This window comes from Giardia intestinalis, chromosome 3 (assembly GCF_000002435.2).
Source record: "Giardia intestinalis strain WB C6 chromosome 3, whole genome shotgun sequence".
In the NCBI taxonomy this organism is placed as follows: Eukaryota; Fornicata; order Diplomonadida; family Hexamitidae; genus Giardia; species Giardia duodenalis.
In genome coordinates, this window is record NC_051858.1 from 314,821 (window position 1) to 336,844 (window position 22,024).

A 22,024-nucleotide genomic window follows, 5' to 3' on the forward strand; every position below is an offset into this window, starting at 1 on the left:
TTACGGCGGCTTGTGAACTGATGCCTCTGAATAGAAAATTTGCCCCCGGAGACTTTCAGGGAGGGTGCTCTCCAAAACATAGCCACCATAATTGTGCGGATAAACGTAATTGGCGCCTGCAGAGGCACTTTTGTAGCCTTCTGGGGGCAAGCAATCTGTTGGAGTAGCGCTATCGATAGCTGCAAATGCGTTGTTAAGAGCTGTACCGGCAGAGTTGCTTTTTGGAGCTAGAGAAAGGTAGAGAGCTGTCTGGGCCAGAGCATAGTGAGCTTCTGGAAGACCGATGACTTCAGTTGCTCGATAGCACGACACAGCTACAGATAGAGCCTGTGAATCAGCGAGGCCTATATCTTCTGACGCCGAGATAATTAACCGCCGAGCTATGTAGAGAGGGTCAACAGCAGTGCGCAACAGGAATGCCAGATAGAAGATTGCTCCCTGAGGATCCGATGCACGAATAGCTTTAATCATTCCCGACACTCCCTCATACTTGACTTGTTCTTGGTTAAGTGTACAGTGCATGATTGCATCTCCGTGGGCACCTCCTGATAGGAGTAGAGCTACACCTTGTTCAGTGATTCGTCCACCTGTGACAGACAGCTCCAGCAGAGAAAGAGCCTTTCTCCCATCTCCGCGGGCAGCAACAACAATCTTGGCTATCGCCGAGGGCTCCACGCAAATGTCAAGGGGAACAGAAGTGTCAAGTTTGTCAAGCATGCTATTCAGGCCTCGAACGCAGATCTGAAGGATATCCTTTGAGGTAAGCGCGTTAAATGATAGAAGAAAGCAACGGGAGCGTAGCCCCTCGATTATTGCCGTATACGGAGACGATGTTGTTGCTAGGATAAGCGTCAGCACGCCCTCTTCAACGGCTGACAAAAGTCTGTCTTGCTGTGCCTTTGTACACCTATGAGCCTCGTCGACAAAAAGGCAAACACGCGCACTTGTTAAGCTGTTGGCCCGATCGGTGTATATTCTTTCCGTGACCTTATTTAGCTCTGCAACGGTGGCCTGCCCAGGTTTAAACTCTATCAGTCTATAGGATGGGTCGAAGGACTTAGCGTATAATCGCGCAAAGCTTGTCTTGCCAGTTCCCGGTGGGCCGGTTATAATAATGGACTGAAGGACGTGGGTTGTCCGTGATTGCTCATATATGCGACTGATGACCCCGTCCGTTAAAGACAGGATGTGATGGTTGCCAATAATCTCGTCGATAGTAGTCGGCCTGAGCCGCATGGATAGACACATCGCCTCCTGGCGATGTGAAGTTGGTGGCGAAGCGGGCCCAATGGCGCTCGTTATAATTATTTCAGGGCATAAAATTTTAATAGGATTTTGGCTGTTCCACATGGAGCATCTGGGATGCTGGCTAATTGGGGCTATATCCATTGGAATAGCTCTTGTGGCTGGCCTGGTTATAGGCCGGGGGAGCTGTCCCAAAGATTTTGACAAGTACCCGGTTGACGATTGTTCTTGGCCCTCTGGCGACCACGACTCTTGCGATCCAGAAGGCGACGAACAGCAAAGCATGAAATTGGTGATATTAGTGCGCACAGATATTAAGATGACCAGAGGAAAGGCGTGTGCACAGTGTAGCCATGCCGCTGTACGCGCGTGCCAGGTGGCTCACCGCTACGCCCCACAAAAGCTCCGTGCGTGGCTGAGCCAAGGGCAAAAGAAAATAACCTTAAAGGTAACCGAGCAAGAGCTGTCAAGCTTGCTGGACAAGTTGCACCAAACTGACATTATATGCGGCAGAATCCAAGATGCTGGTCACACGCAGGTAGACCCTGGCACTGTAACCGTCGGTTTTGTGGGGCCATGGGACGAAGCTGAGCTCGACAAAATAACAGGCCACCTGAAACTCTATTAGCATCGGGCAATGAAGATAGGTAAACAAATTGGCCCTGGCAGTTTCTTTCTTGTCAAAAAACTTAATTTATGACTGATACCGAGTCACAGGAGAGCATCGACATTAAGCTTTACACATATGACAATAATGATGTCATCGTGTTGAGAGTGAAGTTAGATGACACAATCGGGATTCTTTTGGTCCATGCTGCCGATCACATTCCAGAGGGTGCTCGGGTACGTGTCGTTTATAATGGCCGAACGTTGCAGCTTAGCGCCACCTTCCAAGAGTCCAACGTTCTCGATGGATCGGCATTACACCTCGTAGCAGCCGTGATAGACGAGTCTGCTGCATCACAGGAAGCAGGCTCCCGGCAGCCCCGGATAGGAGTCTACAGAGGTGGTCTTGAGAAGCACCTCCAAGCTGGGGTAGAGCGCCAGGATGTAATAGGTCTACGCCTGATTTTCTTGGCACGGGCAGGCTTTTTGACCTCTGAGCATCTACAAATCCTTTACACAAACACAGACCTTATAGAGCAGCCCCGGGGTTACACGCAGCCGTCCATTTCACGAATCCGTCTCTTTCTGATTAACGCCCTGCAGGCATCTGCATCTGCACCTGCAGACGCCAGCGACCATGCTAGTGAGAGTGTCAATGAGACCCCCAATGGCGCAACTCGTGGTGAGGCCAACCTCCCCCTCGATGTACGCCATCTGTATGTGGAGCAGGAAGAGCCAGACCGCAATGGATACTACCCACCAGAATTCATCTCCAATTCGTCCTTTGCCCTGATGATGCTTGAAGGCGGCTTTCCTCCTCACATTGCACGCCAGTTTCTCGGCATAACGGACCTCAGCTGGATTGACGAAACCATCCCTTTTCCTACTATGCCATTGCGCGTCATTCAATGCGAGAACCTGTGGATGGAAAACGAGTCTCCGACCGCCACTATCACCACTGTGGCGACGGTGAACAACCTCTTGGGGCCTGGGACCCCAGTGCAGCCCCCCACAAACAGGGTCATGAGTGACTTCCATAAGTTCATGCTGCTTATCTTTGGATTGCTTGTTGGTTTGATATTTAATGTTCTCGTTCTGGTCTATGTCTATCATTCGGGAGTCCCTGCCCCAATGCGAATGGGGATTGTATTCGGATTGATTGGCAGTATTATTTTTTCTCTTTTTATTAATATTGCCAGTGGCTTCTAATATATGTTTGTTCTTGTAAACAGCTAGTGCTTTTGGAAGACTGGAGATGGAGCCCTTGGCTTGAAAAAGTAAATGTCGTCGCCAGGTCCCAGCAATATTGAATTGGCAGTACAGGGGCTTAGCGTTAAAGTCGTGGGCTATAACTGCCGGTTCAGCCTAGGATTTAATGTAGATATGCGGCTTTTGGCTGCAAGTCTCTTAACCGCTGATTATAACCCTCGGTATCCCACTGTTCGTGTCCGCCTCACAAGTCCACAATGCTGTATCTCTGTAAGCTACCACGGGCACTGTACCATCTTCGGTTGCGAAAGCGTGGCCCAAGCAGCAACTGCTGCCGCCGTCTTCCTTAAGCTTCTGAATGAGATTGAAGAGTTTGTTGGTCTTGCACGGCCGTCGCCTTTAACCGTTGTCTCTATTACCTGTCTCACAGACCTTGGCCATGGAATTCGTCTCGACGCAGCTGCAGCTGCCACAATTAGCGTATTCTCATCAGCCATGTACCAGCCCGAGATCATGCCATCACTACAGGTCGTCTTCAAGATTGCCGAGCGCAATATATGCTGCTCTGTTTTCGCCGATGGCCAGGTCACGATCGTTGGCGCACGGAACATCTTCGATGCACGCGATGTTATCACAAAGCTGTACGAGGGATTGTTCGATTACTTTATAACATAATCAATACACTACCCGGACGATTGCCCTGTTTACTTACCTACTGCTGATCAATCTAGGAACTAACCGAACTAGGGCGGAGGAGGCATATCCGTGTCATCATCATCGACCAAGCACGCGGGGAGGCCCTTTGTAGAGTCTTGTGCATCTGCTGAGTCATAATTAATTTGTCCTGACTGTGTGAACGTGTTGCTTTCATCGTTGTCAGTGGGGCAGTTCGTCTTTTGCTCGTCCTCCGCGTTTGTGGCATATGCCTTACAAAAGTCCTGGAAGATCTGATCGTCATCGGCATTGTGCTCGCGTTTATAGAGGGGCTCACTTGAAAAATCAAAATCAAGCTCTGTGAAGCTTTTGTCAAAATTGCTCAAGTCTAAGTTATCAGTTATCGTGGGCTTATACGGAATGGTGTATTCCTTCCTATAGAGCTTATCCCAGTTTATCCCATTGAACCATGGGTGTCCCTTGAGCTCCTTGATACCACCATTTTCTTTTCTGCATCCCAGTCTGCTTCTGGGCTTCTTCTCCAAGAGCCCCTTTAGCAGGTCCTTTAGATCGTCCTTGAAGTAGCTTGGCATCTTGGGCTGCTCTCCGATAATCTTCCTGAACATAGCACGCTTGTCATCAGAGTAGAAGGGTGGAGACCCCGTCAGCAGCTCATATATTATGGTTCCCAGGGCCCACATATCAACACCCTTGCCATGCCCACAGTTCTGCACCTGCTCTGGGCTGAAGTACTCGCTTGTACCTGCCATGGTCTTGGCACCCAGTGTCATAGAAAGATTCTGCTTGGACAGCCCAAAGTCCGTTACTTTGATGTATCCATTGGCTTGCAGTAAAATGTTCTCAGGCTTGAGATCCCTAATAACTATATTCATGTCGTGGAGGTACTCTATGGCTAGAACGAGCTGTGCAGCAACCAACTTAACATAGGACTCATCGAATGTCACTTTTTTCTTGAGATGGAAGAAGAGCTCGCCACCTGGAACGTATTCCAACACCATGATGAGGCGCGTTGGCGTCTGAAAAGCCCCATAGAGCCTCATTAGGAAGGGATGATTCAAGGATGCTAGAATGGATCTCTCCGATATAGCATGCTCAACCTCGCGCGACTCAATGACATGCTGCTTTGTTAACACCTTCAAGGCGTAAATCTTGTTATTGGCCTTATGCTTAGCCAAGCATACAGTGCCAAAGCTTCCCTTACCAAGGACTTTCATGAAGGTAAATTCATCAGGACTAGTAGGAGGCGGATCAATATATGCGTCTGCGTCTTTAAATCCGGCATTCCCTGCGACTCCAGATTGGTTTTGACCCATTTTTTATGAATTCTTGTGGCTTCTGTGGAGAGAACGTGGCTCTGCACGTTCAGTAGAGTGTAGCAAGAACAGTAACAATGATGTACACGTTTACTTTAAGCCAAAGCCCTCGTCATACTGAATTGCCTTGAACAATCGTTCTTGTAGTATTTCTTTCAGACTGTAATTCGGAAGCATCAAAATGCCAAAGCAGGTATGTGATGTAGGAAGGAACTGATCGTTATCTCCATTAAGGGTAATTTTAAAGCGCAGCCTACTGAGCCCACCGACGGGAGCACGCGCGCTTCCACAGACAAACTTAAGCAACGCTTTGCGCTGATCCTGAGTCATGACATTGAGAACAATATCCCAGAACCATATAATAAGCGGGTGTGTTGGCGAGAGAGGCTCATCATACTTTGTGTTGTTCTTCAACGCGATGAAGTCCAGGTTGGGCTCTCCACACAGAGCAATCTCAAGGTCTGCAGGCGTGAAGAGCGTGAGGGACCTGGAGCGAACAAGAAGATGGAAGCCATCTGCAAAGTCTTCAAACTGCCTAGACACAGAGTCGTTGAGAATGTAATTTGCATATGCCTTGATATACCCTTCAACATTGTGCTCGTCTACATATATCTCCTGGCCACCCTCTATCAAGGGAACGTCTTCTCCGTTCGGTCCTAAAGCCGTGAAAGTCAAACAAAACGTATCCTTTATCGACGGAAGATTGCTTCCCTCTCTCAATTGTGCTGCATAATTGTAAAGATTGCACAAGCCTTTGTATATTGTAAGATCATAGTTCTCTAGGTCCTCAAACACCCCTTTGTAGCCCAATAACTTTCTGTAGAGCACGCGCGGGAAGTGGTTGGTTATGTTAACCCTATTGAGCAAGCACATCCCCAGTATCATGCCGGCAAAGCAGTAGTTCTTCGATAACTTGATCCACTGCTCGCTCCCTTCTGCAACCGTTCCGTTCTTACGATTAAAGTAGAAGCTGTGCGTCTCCTGGTTCTCTTCAAACAAGTCCAGGGCTTTTGAAAACATCTCATCGCAGATGAGGTTGAAGAATTCTGTCCGTGGGCCACCCTGATCGATGCCGTCCTCCCAGTCAAAGGTGATGCGCAGAGGCTTACGCAGAAAGCTTCTGTTGGAGATACTCCGCCAGCCGTGCTCATCTTCGGGCGAGTGGCCTATGATGTGATCTAGTGTATCATAGAAAATGTTAAATCTGTTTGGATATATGACGGTTCCCATATTGAATAAGTTTTCATAGCAGCACTCTGCACAAAGGATCTGGACCTTGATCATGGGGTCGAGGAGAAATGGATAACTTAAGAAGGTGAAGTTGACAGCAGAAAAAGGAATGTCTTTGATGGTTGACATCTGGGTCCTGAAGGAGGGAGGCATGTTTGCTGCCAACTCCATGAAGTTCAGCTGCGTGATGGGGCCCTGATACTTGATCTCTTCAGTGCTCAGATCGTCAGGAGTTAGTGAAAGCTTGCATAAGGAGTTATCTAGAGCCAAAAGACTGCTTACCTTTGTACGACTAAGTTCATCATCATAGATCAGAAAGGCTAAGGAGGAGAGATGCTGCACCTGCTCTCTAGAGTAAAGAAAGGTGGTAGAAGCATTGTCCAAGTTGTTTATCTCTTTGTAATGCATTAGCCAGTACTTTGCATCCATGGCAAAGAGGTAGCTCCGGGAGTTAATGTACTCTAGCATGAAAAGGCTCTCTGGAATAAAGCGTGTCTTTACCTCTGGGCGATCGTCCACTCGGTCACCCGCTGTTTCTGCAAGAAGGTTCAGCTGCTCTTCGGACTTTACCGTATCAGCGGAGAGTACAGTGGTGTCATACGAGAAGGGAAGATTGAGTGCGTGTAGGATAGAGATCATGTGCAGAACCTGGTATATACTATCGCCGTTGTCCTTTAGGTCTAAAATGGTGACCCTCTTGTTCGGGACCTCCTTCACGAGGAGAAGACGCGATAAGTAATTCTTGGAGATCTTAACCAGACGCTCTAGTAAGAGCTTAGGGCTGAAAATGCTACTGTTCTGCAGGACTGCTAGCTGCTCTGCTGTGCTAACGTAGTGACTAAGCTCTGCCTGGAACACGGTACAAAAACTCTCCAGTCCTAAACGTAGAACCTGGAGAGTGTCCGGCGGAAGGTGTACAACTAGATCACAGAGAGATAAAAAGAGATGCTGCCGGCCGCACAATAGTTTCTCTGGGAGTGTCATCAAAAGAATTATAGCGTCTATGGCTTTATCGTTCGAAGTAATACAATCAGGGCTTGCCTCAAGGATACTGGTAAAGGATTCAACGCACTCACAAAACGTTTGAATCAGGTCCATCCCGGGACCACACACTTCCATCACTGCAGTGCCTGTTATGGAGCTGTCCTGGAACTTAGACTGGCCGCCAGCAGCCAGGGCGCGCTGTTCCTCGACGGAAAAGATTGTCTCGAAAAACGCATGAATAGCTAGGATAGCCTGAGGAAGCGTAAAGTTATGGAATAAAAAGCTAGAAAGCCCGTCAAAGCTAACAAGCTGATTCCTAAGCATAATGGTCAGAAATTCAAAGGGAATGCAAGACTCGAGCTGTACGAGCTTAAGCCTGTCTAACTTATTTATAAAGTCCTGGAGACCCTGATCTGGGCTGAACTGTGATGGATTGCCGTACTTCCAAAGAAAGTGACCCAACGGGAGACGTGTTGCATTTGGGAGCAAATCGACACCCTTTAGCCAGAGAGACAGAATTCTCGAGATAGTTAATGGACAAACAGCCGCGTCTCCGTGTTGGGCTGTGATCTGCTTGGCTAGCTGCGATGCCCATTTACTATCTCCAGAGTCGTCAGGGAGCATATGGGAGAAAGACTTTGAGGATCTGCAGTGATTATTGGTACAGTTAGGATCTCCACAGCCGTATTTAAGCTGCACACTTATGTACGGTGTAGGCGATAGTTGCATCAATTTCTTTTTTCTCACAGGGGTTCTAGCCATCGACAGAAAATGATTGGTGACTCCATAGCCAGAGAAGATGAGTAGGTAACCCGAGTCGTCCAGACGTGGAAATGCCGGCTGTATATTTACTGAAGCAGAAAGGGTACACAGAAAAGAGACTTTTGATGAAGGCCGCTCTATAGGAAGTAATCGGGGATGCACCTCCTATCTGGGAGGGCCCTGCATGACTTGGGAGCTGCTTCAAAGACCTTAAAGCTCCTCTCCTTGGTCTCTCTTATCTCGAGAATCGCAGCCACATTCCCAGCTCGATAGCAGTAGTTCGGACAAGACCACAGTGTCAGCAACTTATTATTGAACTGGAACTTCATGCCCTCCATGACAAGCTGATGTGACCTGACAATCAGTTCAATGCTATTGGCTGCACAGAACTCCTGGACCACATCACTGCCGAACATGAAGCCTGCGCCTCTCTGAGACTGCTGGTATCCTCTGTCTGTTGGTAGTTCCATGGGGTCTGACCATAGAGTGTCACAAATTGGCCCAGAGAAAGGGACCTCTTCATTTCGGTGGAGTGTCTTCATAGTCGAAATATACTTTACATCGGGGCTGAGGCCGCCGTGAATACAGTAGAGCGTGTCGTCTACAGTCGCTGCGAGTGGAAGTGCGTCGAAGACATCGCAACAGAGTCTCCAAATGCGGTTAGAGCCGTACTTGCGTAGACACTCGTCGTTATAGCCATATACTTGGGATATCTGTCTAGATTCGTGATTACCGCGAAGCAGAGATATACGGGTGGGGAATTTTACCTTAAATGCAATGAGAAGAAGGAATGTCTCGACAGAGAAGTAGCCCCTGTCGACGTAATCCCCAAGGAAGAGGTACTGTACATCTGGAATGCTTCCCCCGATGCTGAACATTTCTCTGAGGTCATAAAACTGACCGTGGATATCTCCGACAAGGGTTATCGGACTAACGAGGGTAAGCACGTTGGGTTCCTGAACAAGAATCTCACGCGCGCGATGCGTCAGCTCCTCAACTTCTAACTCAGTGGGCAATTCACAGCGCTTGAGGCGTTCGAGTGCTGCATCAAGGTCCATAAATTGTTTTTTGCCTTTACTGATTTACACTGGTGTGAGCCGGTTCGGATCCTCTCGGACCCTTCATGGGAGTAACTATATCTTTCGCTGTATAAGGTAACGCTTAATAGTCTTAAGTTGCCAAACAGTGACGCCAATGTACGTTACTATGCATAAAAGGTTTGTAACAACAACACTACGCCTCGTGGAGGAGATCTGAGATTCAAACCGGTCAAAGTTGGTGTGTATTACTTCTGCCTGCTGGTCAATTGCCTTCGCCTTCGCTAAGAGCCTAGTTACAGTTTGCTCCTCCTGTCTGCGCTTTGCATCCACCGAGTCATTGGCTGGGGCGTGGCTCTCTATTGAGAGACTCATGCGACCGACCGACTTGTCCATCTTTGCAGAGCCGCCACCAAGGCAGACCTTGTAGTCGCCTACTTGCCGGGGGCTGAAGAGAAGCTCCCCCCTGTCCGAGAGCTGAGTGTCAAAGACAACCGCGTCATAAACGTCGTATATTTGCAGTAAGACACTGCTAGTTCGCTGATTGAGCGATGTGCTCCCTTTGGCATAGAGCTCCGGGGTATTGACGGAATACAAAAGCCGAATGTCTTGATCGACAACGGCCTTGTGCCGGAAGCAGATTACGTTAGAGTTTGTAAAGTCAAAGTACAGAGCATTGGTGGCGGTTAATAGGAACAGCAAGGAAAGCATACAGTGGCTGATCGACAGCTTCAAAGCGTCAAATTGAAAAATCAAGCCAAAGTAATAAGCCAAAAAGTAATGTATAGATATTTGGTTACAGTTTTATCTGAAACTGTCCATGACACCCGATGGCGAGGAAAAAGCCACTAAAGATCAAAAACCGTCTCCGCTTTGCTTAAGCAGCGATGTCTTTGTAACATTTGAGTACACGGTTAGCGGGGAGGAGCCCAGCCAACCCTGCTACACAAAGAACTCCAACCATGCTTTTTCTACCTCTCAGGATACAATAGGAGAGCTAATTGCAGATACTGTGCTTGTCAGGGGTATGCCACTTGCATCAGGAAGAATGCTAAAACAGATCCTATTGAGCTGTGTTTCTGCTATCGTTTCAGCGGACGATTATCCCGCATCCATTAGGCAAAGTCTTGTCAAGCACATCAGTGATGCTAGTGTCTCCAGTCAGGTGATTAGGAGGCGTTACATTACCTACGGTAGGGAGCATCAGAACATATTGAAAGGTCTTCTTCATAGCGCCGTGGCCTGCAGTGTCTCATATAACTTAACGACTGATCCAGCTGTGCTTTCACACATGGTAACCTACATGAACGCGCTTCTACCCACTGGAGAGATAAAGACCATAGTCTGTGGGATCTCCAAATTTGATGAAAACGCACCTGGGTCTATGCTTAAATCCGCCTTTTTTCGTCTCTAGGAGTTGATGCCAACAATGAGCTATGTAGGATATTATCCAATAAGCTTGTCAGTATTACAACAAACCTTACAGTAAGCGCTACAATGAAACCCAGTAAGTTCTGTGATGAGATTGCTCGCGCCTTGCGTGATTTATCGAGCAACCGAGAAATCTTGTACATGGGCTGCTTAATGCAATGGCAGAACAAGGCATTTACCATCCTCTATGAACAGCATTTCTCTGATGTCATAGAAGTAGTCCACAAGTTGACCATGAAGATTCTGAATATGTCTGTTTCAATGAAAGAGCAGTTTCGGTCTTTCTTGGCCCAGTATGAACTTAGTGTTAAGGGCCCTTCTGTTACTGATGAATCTATCGGGTCTGATGCTTCAGGCGCTGAACCGGCTTCCAGGAAGACTTTATCAAAAGTGGATACTGAAGCAGGGCTTCGCCCCGCGTTGCGAGTGTATAGTACTGTACGTTGGACGTACTTATACATATGTATTCTCAACTTTTATGAAAATCTAGAGCGGCTCATAGCGTTCATAAGTCGGTGCCCGAATACAACCTCTGTTCTTTCAAAGCATCTTGCTACACAGCTTATTAACCTTACCTGGATTCGGCGATTGGCGTTCCTTGCAGATATCTTCCAGCTCTGTAGGGGCCTCCGACTCCTAATGGAAGGGCCACGTATTGTACCGGGGCACGCGCTGCTGGAGATGGGCGGGCTCCGGGACGCGCTGCAGACGGTGCTCGCCGAGCTCCGGGCCGGGGTCTGGACCCGCCTCCCCCGGCTGGGTGCGCGCCTTCGGGATGGGGCCGCACTCCCTGACGAGGAGAGGAGGTCCCTTGCGGGCGCCCTGGAGGCCTTTGTCGCCGAGCTCGATGCGTGCTTGTCGGCGTACCGGCAGTGCCTTCCGCTTCTCCGGCTGACGGTGTCCCCCGTGTGTGCCCCGGCAGCGGGAGGAGCGGCGCCTCCGGAGCCATTCCCGGTTCCAGGGGTGGACCGGGACGGGTTTACCGCGGAGTATCGGGGCTTCAGCGGCGGAGAACGCGGAGACGCGCACCGGCGTTGCCTGGAAAGAATTCGCGGCATGACGTGCAACGCGGCCCGCTGGAACGCACTAGTGACCTTCTGGGCGGACCAGAGGGCAGCGTATCCGCAGACCAGCCGGGCCGCGCTCGGGCTCCTGACGGTACTCGCGACCGTCTGTGCCTCCGAAGTATCCTCCTCCGCGCTCAAGCGGGCCCTGAGCCGGGGAGCAGGCGCCGTGCTCCTTGCGCGCCTCGACGCGCGCGTGGGCGAGTAAAGCAGGGAAAGTACCGACGACGGGGCTCGAACCCGCGACCACAGGATTAAGAGTCCTGCGCTCTACCGACTGAGCTACATCGGCGCGACCGCACGCAGAATATCAGAATGACTTGTAATTTTGCTAGCAGTGTGTTGGTATTTGATCAATGGCCGTTCTGCCGTCCGGCTACACGTACCTCCAGACCCTCGAGGACGGCGTCCTTCGCAAGCTCTATACGGCCGCCCGGCACGATGGCGTCTCCTGCCTTTGTGAGGAGGTCTTTGTTGGACCTCCCCCTGCGCCTTCTGCCTCTTCGCTTCGCGCCTGTCCTGCCCTGATCGCTCGCCTCGATTCGCCCTTCCTTGGAAAATACATTCTTGTCCAGCCAGATAATCAGCGCAGGTCTGTCTTTCTTCTTTCCCAGCATGTCCAGGATTTCTCTCTCTTCACTCTCTTTACGGCCCACACAGGCTCGCGACCATACACTCCAGAGGATGATATATGGCAAATTTTATATGGCGCACTTCAAGGACTGGCCTATCTTCATAGCCCTTTGGCAAAGCCTGTTCTTGTTCACGGTGCAATTTCACCCACCTCGGTCTATGTGTCTAGAGATGGAGCTGGGCTTTTGCGGTCACTGTGGAGCGTTCGAGAAAGTGGATCCCCCTTTACGGGCGACGCATACTCACCCCTCACCCCATACGTAGCCCCCGAGGTCCTGAAATCTCAGGCCATAACTACCAAGGCAGACGTTTGGGCTCTTGGTTGTATAATTTATGAACTATGTGTGCAAAAGCAACTCTTTGCTGCGGCTAGCGAAGAAGAGATGGTCGCGCGTATCCTCACACCCGTGTCTGTCACCTTGCCGCCACAGTACTCGCGCGACTTAGTGACCGTTCTTCGCGCCATGCTTGAACAAGACCCGTTCCAACGGCCAGGAGCTGTTGTTCTTCTCGGACACCCTCGCTTCGAGCACTTCGATAATTCCCTCCCTGAGGATCACGAGGCTACCGCTGACTGCAAAGATCCTACCCTTTCTCGTGTCAACACAGTGCTAGCAGACAGCACAATGTCCTTTAGTTCCGTTGGCAGCTCTGTGGCCCCACTTCTTCCCGAATCTAATAGCCCCCTTTCCCAGGCAATTGCCGCCGGCAACAAGACTGCATTTACGAAGGCGCTAGGGGCATGGAAAGGGAAAGCAGACTCGAACGGCTACTCCAGCCTAATGTACGCCATAGTCTATCAGAATACACCGATGGCTAAGCTTCTATTGAAATCGGATGCAGGGCTCCAGGACCGCACTGGCCGAAGCGCACTTATGTACGCATCTTCCTATGACAAACTTGAACTCGTTCAAGAACTGATCCGGCGCGAGGGACGCCTTCGCGACAGGGCTGGGCGAACGGCGCTAATGCATGCAGCAGCGTCTGACTCCTTGCTGTCTATACGAGCCCTCATTCCCCTCGAAGCAGGGCTTGCCGATAATGAAGGCTCAACTGCCTTGATGATCGCCATTAAGAGCGGCGCATATCGTGCCGTGAGCATGCTTTATATTCAGGAAGCCAGATATCAATCTATGCTGGGAAAGACCGCCCTTATGCTTGCTGCACAACTTGATTGCGGCGTAGCCATCAATCTGCTTGCAGAGGAGGAGACATACCTTGAGGACTCGTATGGGATGACTGCATCCCAATATGCCGAGCTGGCTGGTAACCAAGTTGGCGAGCTAGCACTTCGAGAACATGATCAAACCATAGTAACCGGGAAAACAGTTGCGGGGAGGCTGAGCTCTCTTCCTAAGCTGGGAATCAAAGGCGGGGCCCTGACCCTCGAGGAACGAGAACGCGTCAATATGCTGTCGGGATCACTTCCCAGAGATGAGCAAGGCAATACGTCGTTAATGCTGGCTATTCTGGAAGGCGATCGAATCTCTGCCGAAAGCTATCTTCCGAGCCAGATGGGCTTTAGAAATGCTGATTCAGAAACAGCCCTTATGCTTTGCGCAAAGAAGAATCTATCTGGTATCGCTGCTCTTCTCCTTGCTGCAGAGTCGGGACTGCGCGTTGGGCTTAGCTCTTCTGTGCCCAAGGAGCGAGTTGGCATGACTGCGCTCATGCATGCAGCAGAAGCAAATGCAGTAGAGGTGTGCAAGGTCCTTTTGACAGCAGAGGCCGGGTCAGTGCGAAAGGACGGCAAGACGGCCCTTATTCTTGCCGCTATGGCTGACGCAAAAGACGCTGCCCTTGTCTTGGGAGCTTGTGATAAAGAGGCAGGCCAGCATGACACAAACGGCTTCACAGCTCTGATGGGGGCTGTGCAGCATAGAAATGTAGATCTTGCCAAGCTTCTATTGAAGAAAGAAGCCGGCTTTCAGAAAAACGACGGCACTGCTGCGATACACATTGCAGTGTTTCTCGAAGATGTCGCCTTGGTAAAGCTGCTCTTTTCTTATGAAAAGGACTTGCAGCTAGCAGACGGCAGAACTGCCCAGACGATTGCAATTGCTCTTAACAATCCTGCATTGCAGGCTGTCTTCGATGAACCCACAAAGAAGCGCTCCAAAAGCCGGGCACAAGGGAGCGCCAAGCGATAGCCGAATTGCAGCCTCACAGAATGTGACACACTGGCCTGTGGTTACTAGCTTTGGGAGGCCTGGCCTATGGGCTTCAATTGCCATACTTATCCACCAAGAATGAACACTGCGAAGGTGCCTACTCATTATTTGACAATTCAGGTTTTACACATGTTTCCTTGTGCATTATTGGGAGGAAGCATGAAAAATCCACATTCTTCGAAGGTAAAGCTCCTGTCCCCTACATCTATTTTCTAATAAAGCATTCAACTGCACAGACTAAGTGCTGCAGCTATCTCATGGTATTGAAAACCGTATATACAGGCTTTATCCTCAGACCTGCTAGAGTTGATTGGGGGGCCATTAGCCTACTAATTTGACATGAACAGAAGGAGTAATGTGCCTATTCGGTCGACATTGAGGGTTAAACCACACCAATGACTGACTATGTGCCACACGGATCACTCCCAGTAAGCATTTGTTACAAACTAGAGAGTCCTGCACGGTCAATTTACAGCACATCTTTCCATCATAACCTTCAAAGTAGGCGTCCATTCTGTTATCACATAGCCTGTTGAGCCATGAGTGACACCTGCAACGTTTCTGCTTAACAGATTAAATGTTCTAAGCTTGTTCTTTGAATAATAAGTATAGCTGTCCCGTATTATTTACACAGAGGTGAAGACACGATACACTTATGCGCCAGGATCGCATTAAATTAGACCTTGATTGATAGCTATATATTCTACTGATTGCTCGCGCTCTTGGATTGCAGAATGAATAAAAGGTAGCTAGATTGCATGCATTACTATTGTAGAGTAAGTTATTTTAGGACGGATCCTGCAATCCTACTGGTGTCCATCTCCCTAGATATCTGCATCTGGAGAGGACTGTTTCCTGGCTGCCTGTGACAAGCATAAAGGAAACGTGTCTTGAAGAAAAGCACATTCACAGGGTCGTATATTAATGCGGCTCAGCATGTCCATCAAGATTGGCATCGGATGGACTTCTGACAGCTGAGTACAGGAGTGCCTAGTTGCGCAAACTGTGGACCCGCAGTTCCTAAGCATACTAAGTAGCATCTCTTCAGTTCTGTGGCCTAAGTCAAGCGTTCTGCAGATAGACTCCTAAGTTAATGTGCTTCTGGCTATGATTTTCAGCTCTGGAGGTTCTGTCCCGTCCGCAGACTACTACTTCTAGATACAGTCTTTCTGCATCGGGAGTGAGGGGCTCTGTGGCCTCTTACTCTCCCTTCATACAAATACAGACAGGTCCTTGCAGAAGAGACCCAGAGCTCTTGTAGCATTTACGCTGTGGCTACGCACCGTACCTCCCCACGCTTCTCTCGGATACTCACGGCGGCTGTATCCCTGGTTGTCCACGCTACGTTGCCCCACATGAGAAGTCCATTAGCGAAGCGCTTGTGGTCACCGAAGCTGCCTGCTCAATATCGGTTAGCGGCCTTCACCGGTATTTCACGTCCACATATGCAAGGGGCACCTGCGTCTCAGCGCCGTCCCTCAGGCACTGTAGCAGGCGAGGTCTGACTTCGCTGCATTGGCGGTTTCGTGATATGCATCCAGCTACCCGATGTTTGGCAATGGTCTGTGCCAATTCCTGAGCAACTGGTAACAAATCCTTACCTGTTTAGAGTCATACCTGTGAAGGGTGTCCCTTACATCACGGAAGACCCTAGCCGCCGGTCGACGCTCGGCGCCAGATGCCTCCTGCGGGCCACGAGGAGCGAATCTGCATGGGTCTTCCCACATGCTGCTAGCGCCGGGCCGCCCGCCCATTGCGCGCATGACCAACGCCTCGGCGCCAGACCCGCAACGCAGGAGGAGTGTGTGTTCATTCACTCTTTGCAAACGAGCAAGATATTCAGATCCAGCCCCAACAATTCTTAAGTAATGAGCTGCGACGTCTAAGCTACAGCCGTATTCAATGATTTACAGAAAATTAGAGCTGAACCATGGATGGTTGTCTGGAACCATTTAGTAGAGGTGCAGTAGAGTACATAGACGCAGTAAGACTAGAATTGCGAGTGAGTTGCGGCTTAGGAAGCCCGCGACCAGGCTTCCGCGGGGCACGCTCCCTCAGTACACCGCTCTTCCTGGGCCGTATCACGAACCACCAGACGAGGAAGCCGGCCACCGCAGCGAGGACGAGGAGAACGACGACCACGATCGCAGCTGTTGTGCCGGCAGACGATTTGTTAGATGGAGCAGGGACTCCGCAGACGAAGTCGCTTGTGAGAGAGAAGCCTTCATCGCATATGCAAGTGGGCTTTACGCCGTTCTCAGACACGCACCTGCCGTTGCCCCCGCAGATCGTCACGGTGCCGTCGGTGCCGCGCTGGATGCACTGGCTGCTGATGCAGAGCCCCTCGGAGACGGTCTCGTAGCCGCTTCTGCAGCTGCACAAGCCCCCGTCGGAGAGCTGGCAGTCGCCGTTCCCCCCGCACAGCGTTCCACTGGAAACGCAGGCCGATGGGTAGCAGAGGGTCCCGTGGAGGGTCCAGCCTTGTCTGCAGCTGCAGATCGCAGAGGACCCTTCACCAGTACACTCTCCTCCGCCGTTGCAGACTTTCCCGTCCTTGAGACACCTTGTGGGGATGCAATCAGTCTTGACCAGAGTATAGTCTTTTGCACACAGGCAGCCGTAGGTGTCGCCGGTCTTCTCGCAGGCGCCGAAGCCGCTACAAAGCTTGTTGTCTGACGAGACGCAGCTGCTATGCACACAACCATTTTGACCAGGGAGGTTCTTAAAATTGGGGGCCTGGCAGTTGCATGTTCCTGTGTCACCGGTCTCCGTGCACGTCCCACCACCATCACAAACTTCTGAAAGAATGCTCTCGTGCGCCCCGAAGCACTCCTTGACGAAGCACTGGCCGGTCTTCTTGTCTGTACGGTACCTGCTGTTGTCGCACCTGCACATTCCTGTACCAGTGGTGGCTTCAACGCATGTTCCACGGTTATTACATATCTTAGTAATGTCATCAGCGTGATCTCTCGGCATGCATTCTCTATATACGCAGACACTTGATCCAATGAGAATTGTTCCAGAATTGCAACTACATTCCCCAGTGGCCTCGCCGTTGTCATTGCACGTACCCATACCATAGCACGTTTTTTCTGTCTGATCGTATGGATCCGTCCAGACGCACCTGGACTTCCGGCACTTCTTGCTAGCACTGTCAACGACGAAGCTCGAGTTGACGCAGACGCAGTTGAAGCTACTGCCACCAAACTGACAAGTTCCTGCATCAGTATTTTCTTCCATACTACAGCTATCTTTTGGACAGTTGCTAAGATAACATCGCTTATCTGTGTGTTCCAGGTACCCATCATTGCAAGCCTTGCATTGAGGACCTTCGTACCCAGGGTAGCACTTACATGTCTTTTCTTCTATAGAGCAAGTTCCCCTTCCGCTGCATATCATGGTTGTGTCTGTCTCCGAGACAGCACATACCTCCGGGATACACACATAATTTCCTAATATGCCTTTGACTGTTTTGTAGCCAGACTCACAGCTGCAAGAATATTCTACGGTATGATCCCCCTTGCATGTTCCGTGACCAGAACACTCGACATTCCTGAAGGTGTTTCCAGGCAGGACGTCACTGAGACACACTCTCTTGATGCACTTTTTATTCTCCAGCTGGACAATGTCAGATCGCTCTATACACTTGCAGTAGGGTTCGGATGACTGAGTGGTATTCAGAATGCACATTCCAAACTGTCTTCCGCCGCATGTAGTATTCATTTTGGTGTTATCTAGTTTTGTAATCTCAAATATGCAAGCCTTTGGCAGACAGAACCCATCAAGTTCTTCGTACCCGTCAGGCCTCGGGTCCTTGCACTTACAAGCGTAGTCTCGACGATCGCCGTGCGACGCTATCTTTGTGCACACACCAATCGTGTCACCGCCACATACGGATTCAGTGAGCCTTCCGTTACTGTCTGTAGCATTGATGAAGCAATTGAGACCAACACAGACCTTATCCACCAACTTGGTCCCTAGATTGCATATGCATCCATCAGGTCCACACCTACCCGCGCCTCCACAGATCACCGGTACGTCCTTGTCTTTACTAGAAATACACTTTTCTAGCACGCATGTCTTCCTCAGCTCGCCGCTTGCGTCTCTAAGTGTATACGCATTCGCACCATTAGTACACGTGCATTGCTTGTCCTTCAATAAACCGTTGGCACTGCATGTTCCCAGCCCGTTACACTCTATGGCGGCGTCGTTCGCAGACGCCCTATACATGCACTTGCTCGGGACACACGTGTCTCTATTTCCATCTTGATTTCTTTTATCACTCAGTTCGTAGCCCTCGGAGCAGACGCAGCCGTAGCGGTTATCATCTCCCTTCACGCACGAAGCCAAAGAGTCACCTCCGCAATACTTATCCCCAGACATGCAGCTTTGGTGAACGCAAAGCCCATTAAAAGACTTGTATGAAAAAGCACACTTGCACGAGTACGTGTTTCCATTAGAATCTTGTGTGCAACTCCCAACGGTGCCGTCGTAGACCTTGCATTCGACGTACTTAAGTTCTCCATTGTGGATCACCTTTCCGGCGCACCCGGGGTGAGTGCAGTAACCACCAAAGGCCTCAAAACCATCCTTACACTCACATCCATATCGGCCGGTCAGCTGGTTGTACGCGCAGACTCCCTTCCCAGAGCAGACGTGGCGATCTAACGTTAGCTTCCTTGCATCGGCTGCCGTCACGCCCACAGGCAGGCAGTCGTAGCTGTAGCACATGTCACCGATCCTCAGGAAGCCCGGGTTGCAGGTGCAGGACTCATTTTCGTTTATGTAGCCAGCTCCGGGGCCGCCGCATAGACCTCTTGCTAGCTTAGTCTGTGGATTCGCATTCTTGCTTTTTAAAATGCACGTCTTGTTGTATGTAACATAGTCCCCAGTGCAATTACACTGCCACGTCGTGTCCCGGCCGACGGTGCAGTGGAGTTCGTGACTGCCCAGCGCAGCGCAGTACTTAGGTGCTCCTGGGCCGGCGAGCTTTTTATCAAGCTTGCACGCATTGGTGACGCACGCCTTTAAACTTTGGTCCCACGTAGCATCTGGACCGCAATCGCATTCATATCCTTCGTTACCATCCTTCTTTTTGACACAGTCTCCCACACCACCACAGTAATTGTACCACATATGATAAATAGATCTACCGTCGTGACAGTCGGTATGCATGCAGGTTGCATTGTTTTCCCCAAAGTGTACAAGATGAAAGCCAGTTGGGCACACAGTGCACGTTTCAGGTAGATTGGAGCCTTCAGAAGGCTTAGCACAGGTTGGCATTCGATCGTCCTGAAGACTATCTGTCAGCCCCTCTAGGAACCCACAAAAGAACCTTCTTGTCTTATCTATCTTACTGATAAATACACATCCAGGTTTAGCAGAGAAGGTGCCGTTGTAGGCTGAAACGTTCCCATCACTGGAGCCTTTAGGGACGCATGTGATGAACGGATTGCTAGGATCTCCATAAGTGGTGTACGTGCCTGTGTTCCCGCAGATATCCTGAGCAGTAGCCGTGCGCAGACTGGGCTGTGGATCCGGTGGTTGTTGTTGCACAATGCACTTCTTTGCAATGCATTTCTTGTCAATCACTTGCGCATTTTGTTGATTACATTCTGCGCACTTAGCTCCTGTGTAGATAGGCGAACACTGGCACGTCATCGTATAAGGAGCCTCAGCACTAACGACAATGCGTCCATGATCACTGCAAACCGTGGCAGGGATATCCACCAGACTGCTCAAGATGCAGCGCCCTGGAGCGATGTAGGTATAGTCCTGATCACAAGTGCATTGTATATTTCGTAGATCGTCCGTCTTGCACGTGCCGTGCCCCGAGCAGACCTTCCCAAGTTCCTCGTCCATGCACGCGGGGGACGTGCACTCTCCGTCAACGGCAATGAGCATGTCCGGGCAGCGGCAGTGGTACTCGCCATCGAACTTGACACATGTTCCTCCGTTCTTGCATGATTCTCGCTTGTCTGAGGTGAGGCATCCCACTGGAACGCACTTGCCATTTATCTTAGCAGACTTGTCAGTGCAAGTATCGCAGAGGTCGCCCGTGGCAAGTCCCCGGCAATCGCACTTATAGCCAGCGCCGTCACGCACACAGGCGCCCACTCCGCCACAGATCTTCGAGTTGGAGCTATCGGTGCAGGTCGGATGCGTGCAGAACTCACCAACCTGGACTGCATTAGAATCGCAAACACACCTGAAGGTGCCGGTATTTCCCTCATCTGTGCAGTTCCCAAAGCCCCCGCAGACGACCGGGGACCCGTCGATCGTGGCCACGCACTCTGTCCTGACGCACTTGTGTCCAACGCGTGTATATCCCGTCTCACAGGCACAACGGTAGTGGTATGATTCGCGATTGAGGCCTACGTCGAGGACACAGTTACCATGTCCTGAGCACACAGTGCCGTCAGGATCCTGGCAAGCCCGTGGGTTACAAGTGGGGAGATTGTCCTGTGAGGGAGTCTTAGCATCAATTGCGTTGGCGTCGTCGCACGACTGGCAGAGACTCCCGCGGTAGATCGGGTAGCAGTCGCACGCGTAGTCGTCAGCACTCAGCCCGGCCAGCCCGGGGTCCTTCAGGAGGCAGCGGCCGCGGCCGTTGCAGGGAGGCTTCGTTGCCTCCTGTCCTGAGAGGTCACCGGTGTTGAAGCAGCTCTTCGGCAGGCACTCGCCCTCGTAGGACACGAAGCCATCGGGGCAGGGGTCGCACGAGTACGCCCCCGCGTAGTAGGTGCACTTGTTCGACTCTGTGCACTCCGTCCCGTTCACGAGGCAAGCGTAGTTGACGGCCCTGTCTGCGGGTGTCTGCCCACTGGTAGTTACCCTGCGGAACCCTGCACGGGGAGCATCGCACGCAGCCCCCGCCCAGCCCCGCCTGCACTGGCAGAAGTATGCTCCGTCCCCGTAGGTGCAATTTCCGTGGACGCACTCGGGGCCTGTTCCGCATGCACTGGCGAGGAATGCAATAGCATACAGGAGAATCAGCATACAGTGATTTTAAAGATGGCTCCGGGTTATTATGTGCTAGCATACCATGAATATAAGAAGGAAACTTGTAAGTTTGTCATTTACAAACGAAAGTATACTGTTTCTGAGCTGTCCTCAGATGCTGCGTATAGCAGGATTAAATCGATACGTCACAAGGTTGTAGTTATTTACACGTCTTTTAAATATTGCTTCATTTCAACGAGGCGTTGCTTCAGTCTTCGTAGACATAGAGCACTATATGGTTGCACTCTTGATACTGAAGGCTAAAAGCGCTGAATTTCGAGGATTGCTCAGACTGATGAAGTAGATTGACACGAGTACCAGGTCATTGTAACGTCGATAGCTATTGCCGTCATGCAAGGAGACGTTATGTCACGAAAAGGCCACGACTCAGATATTCTCGGTAGAGTAAAGAATTGCTCTTACAAATGAAGAATAAGAGGCGTGAAGGGACAGACAGTGGAGCAGAGTACAAAACGAAAAGGCAAGCTAATTGCTTTCTTTTAGTGGCGTATACATCCATGAGACAGACCTCGCGGGCCCATTGCAGTCGATCTCCGTGATCAACGGGAGAGTCTGTGGCCCTTGTGCGGGTCTGGCGCCGAGGCGTTGGTCATGCGCGCAATGGGCGGGCGGCCCGGCGCTAGCAGCATGTGGGAAGACCC

At 50.6% G+C, this 22,024-nt stretch overlaps 12 protein-coding genes and 1 non-coding gene across 13 annotated transcripts; 6 read left to right on the top strand and 7 right to left on the bottom strand.

Annotated features, from left to right (window-relative positions):
* On the bottom strand, window positions 1-1,248 carry GL50803_0022138 (Recombination factor protein RarA; the record flags this gene model as incomplete). The annotated part of the gene is made up of 1 exon (XM_001704073.2): window positions 1-1,248. One exon carries the CDS (start codon window positions 1,246-1,248, stop codon window positions 1-3), a length of 1,248 nt encoding a protein of 415 aa, XP_001704125.2.
* A 100-nt stretch (window positions 1,249-1,348) lies between these two features.
* GL50803_0086440 (Peptidyl-tRNA hydrolase) lies at window positions 1,349-1,873 on the top strand (the record flags this gene model as incomplete). The annotated part of the gene is made up of 1 exon (XM_001704072.1): window positions 1,349-1,873. One exon carries the CDS (start codon window positions 1,349-1,351, stop codon window positions 1,871-1,873), a length of 525 nt encoding a protein of 174 aa, XP_001704124.1.
* Window positions 1,874-1,941: 68 nt separating this feature from the next.
* GL50803_0022136 (uncharacterized protein) lies at window positions 1,942-3,060 on the top strand (the record flags this gene model as incomplete). The annotated part of the gene is made up of 1 exon (XM_001704070.1): window positions 1,942-3,060. The coding sequence occupies one exon, from the start codon at window positions 1,942-1,944 to the stop codon at window positions 3,058-3,060; it is 1,119 nt and encodes a 372-aa protein (XP_001704122.1).
* A 72-nt stretch (window positions 3,061-3,132) lies between these two features.
* Window positions 3,133-3,735, top strand: GL50803_001721 (TATA-binding protein-like factor; the record flags this gene model as incomplete). Its single annotated transcript, XM_001704069.1, has 1 exon — window positions 3,133-3,735. One exon carries the CDS (start codon window positions 3,133-3,135, stop codon window positions 3,733-3,735), a length of 603 nt encoding a protein of 200 aa, XP_001704121.1.
* A 68-nt stretch (window positions 3,736-3,803) lies between these two features.
* On the bottom strand, window positions 3,804-5,048 carry GL50803_0086444 (Kinase, AGC PKA; the record flags this gene model as incomplete). The annotated part of the gene is made up of 1 exon (XM_001704067.1): window positions 3,804-5,048. The coding sequence occupies one exon, from the start codon at window positions 5,046-5,048 to the stop codon at window positions 3,804-3,806; it is 1,245 nt and encodes a 414-aa protein (XP_001704119.1).
* A 90-nt stretch (window positions 5,049-5,138) lies between these two features.
* Window positions 5,139-7,991, bottom strand: GL50803_00137754 (Ubiquitin-protein ligase E3A; the record flags this gene model as incomplete). Its single annotated transcript, XM_001704066.1, has 1 exon — window positions 5,139-7,991. One exon carries the CDS (start codon window positions 7,989-7,991, stop codon window positions 5,139-5,141), a length of 2,853 nt encoding a protein of 950 aa, XP_001704118.1.
* A 170-nt stretch (window positions 7,992-8,161) lies between these two features.
* Window positions 8,162-9,082, bottom strand: GL50803_002053 (Serine/threonine protein phosphatase; the record flags this gene model as incomplete). The annotated part of the gene is made up of 1 exon (XM_001704065.1): window positions 8,162-9,082. One exon carries the CDS (start codon window positions 9,080-9,082, stop codon window positions 8,162-8,164), a length of 921 nt encoding a protein of 306 aa, XP_001704117.1.
* Window positions 9,083-9,157: 75 nt separating this feature from the next.
* GL50803_0040244 (Emp24/gp25L/p24 family/GOLD protein) lies at window positions 9,158-9,772 on the bottom strand (the record flags this gene model as incomplete). Its single annotated transcript, XM_001704064.2, has 1 exon — window positions 9,158-9,772. The coding sequence occupies one exon, from the start codon at window positions 9,770-9,772 to the stop codon at window positions 9,158-9,160; it is 615 nt and encodes a 204-aa protein (XP_001704116.2).
* A 109-nt stretch (window positions 9,773-9,881) lies between these two features.
* On the top strand, window positions 9,882-10,475 carry GL50803_0015769 (uncharacterized protein; the record flags this gene model as incomplete). Its single annotated transcript, XM_038045835.1, has 1 exon — window positions 9,882-10,475. The coding sequence occupies one exon, from the start codon at window positions 9,882-9,884 to the stop codon at window positions 10,473-10,475; it is 594 nt and encodes a 197-aa protein (XP_037901780.1).
* An 83-nt stretch (window positions 10,476-10,558) lies between these two features.
* GL50803_0022133 (uncharacterized protein) lies at window positions 10,559-11,764 on the top strand (the record flags this gene model as incomplete). Its single annotated transcript, XM_038045968.1, has 1 exon — window positions 10,559-11,764. The coding sequence occupies one exon, from the start codon at window positions 10,559-10,561 to the stop codon at window positions 11,762-11,764; it is 1,206 nt and encodes a 401-aa protein (XP_037901781.1).
* Window positions 11,765-11,775: 11 nt separating this feature from the next.
* On the bottom strand, window positions 11,776-11,848 carry GL50803_00t0061. The gene has a single exon. It is a non-coding gene; the product is annotated as a tRNA-Lys (tRNA).
* Window positions 11,849-11,912: 64 nt separating this feature from the next.
* On the top strand, window positions 11,913-14,339 carry GL50803_00d7183 (Kinase, NEK; the record flags this gene model as incomplete). Its single annotated transcript, XM_038046465.1, has 1 exon — window positions 11,913-14,339. One exon carries the CDS (start codon window positions 11,913-11,915, stop codon window positions 14,337-14,339), a length of 2,427 nt encoding a protein of 808 aa, XP_037901782.1.
* Window positions 14,340-16,277: 1,938 nt separating this feature from the next.
* GL50803_00112633 (High cysteine membrane protein EGF-like) lies at window positions 16,278-21,359 on the bottom strand (the record flags this gene model as incomplete). Its single annotated transcript, XM_001704575.1, has 1 exon — window positions 16,278-21,359. One exon carries the CDS (start codon window positions 21,357-21,359, stop codon window positions 16,278-16,280), a length of 5,082 nt encoding a protein of 1,693 aa, XP_001704627.1.
* Between the last annotated feature and the right edge of the window lie 665 nt (window positions 21,360-22,024).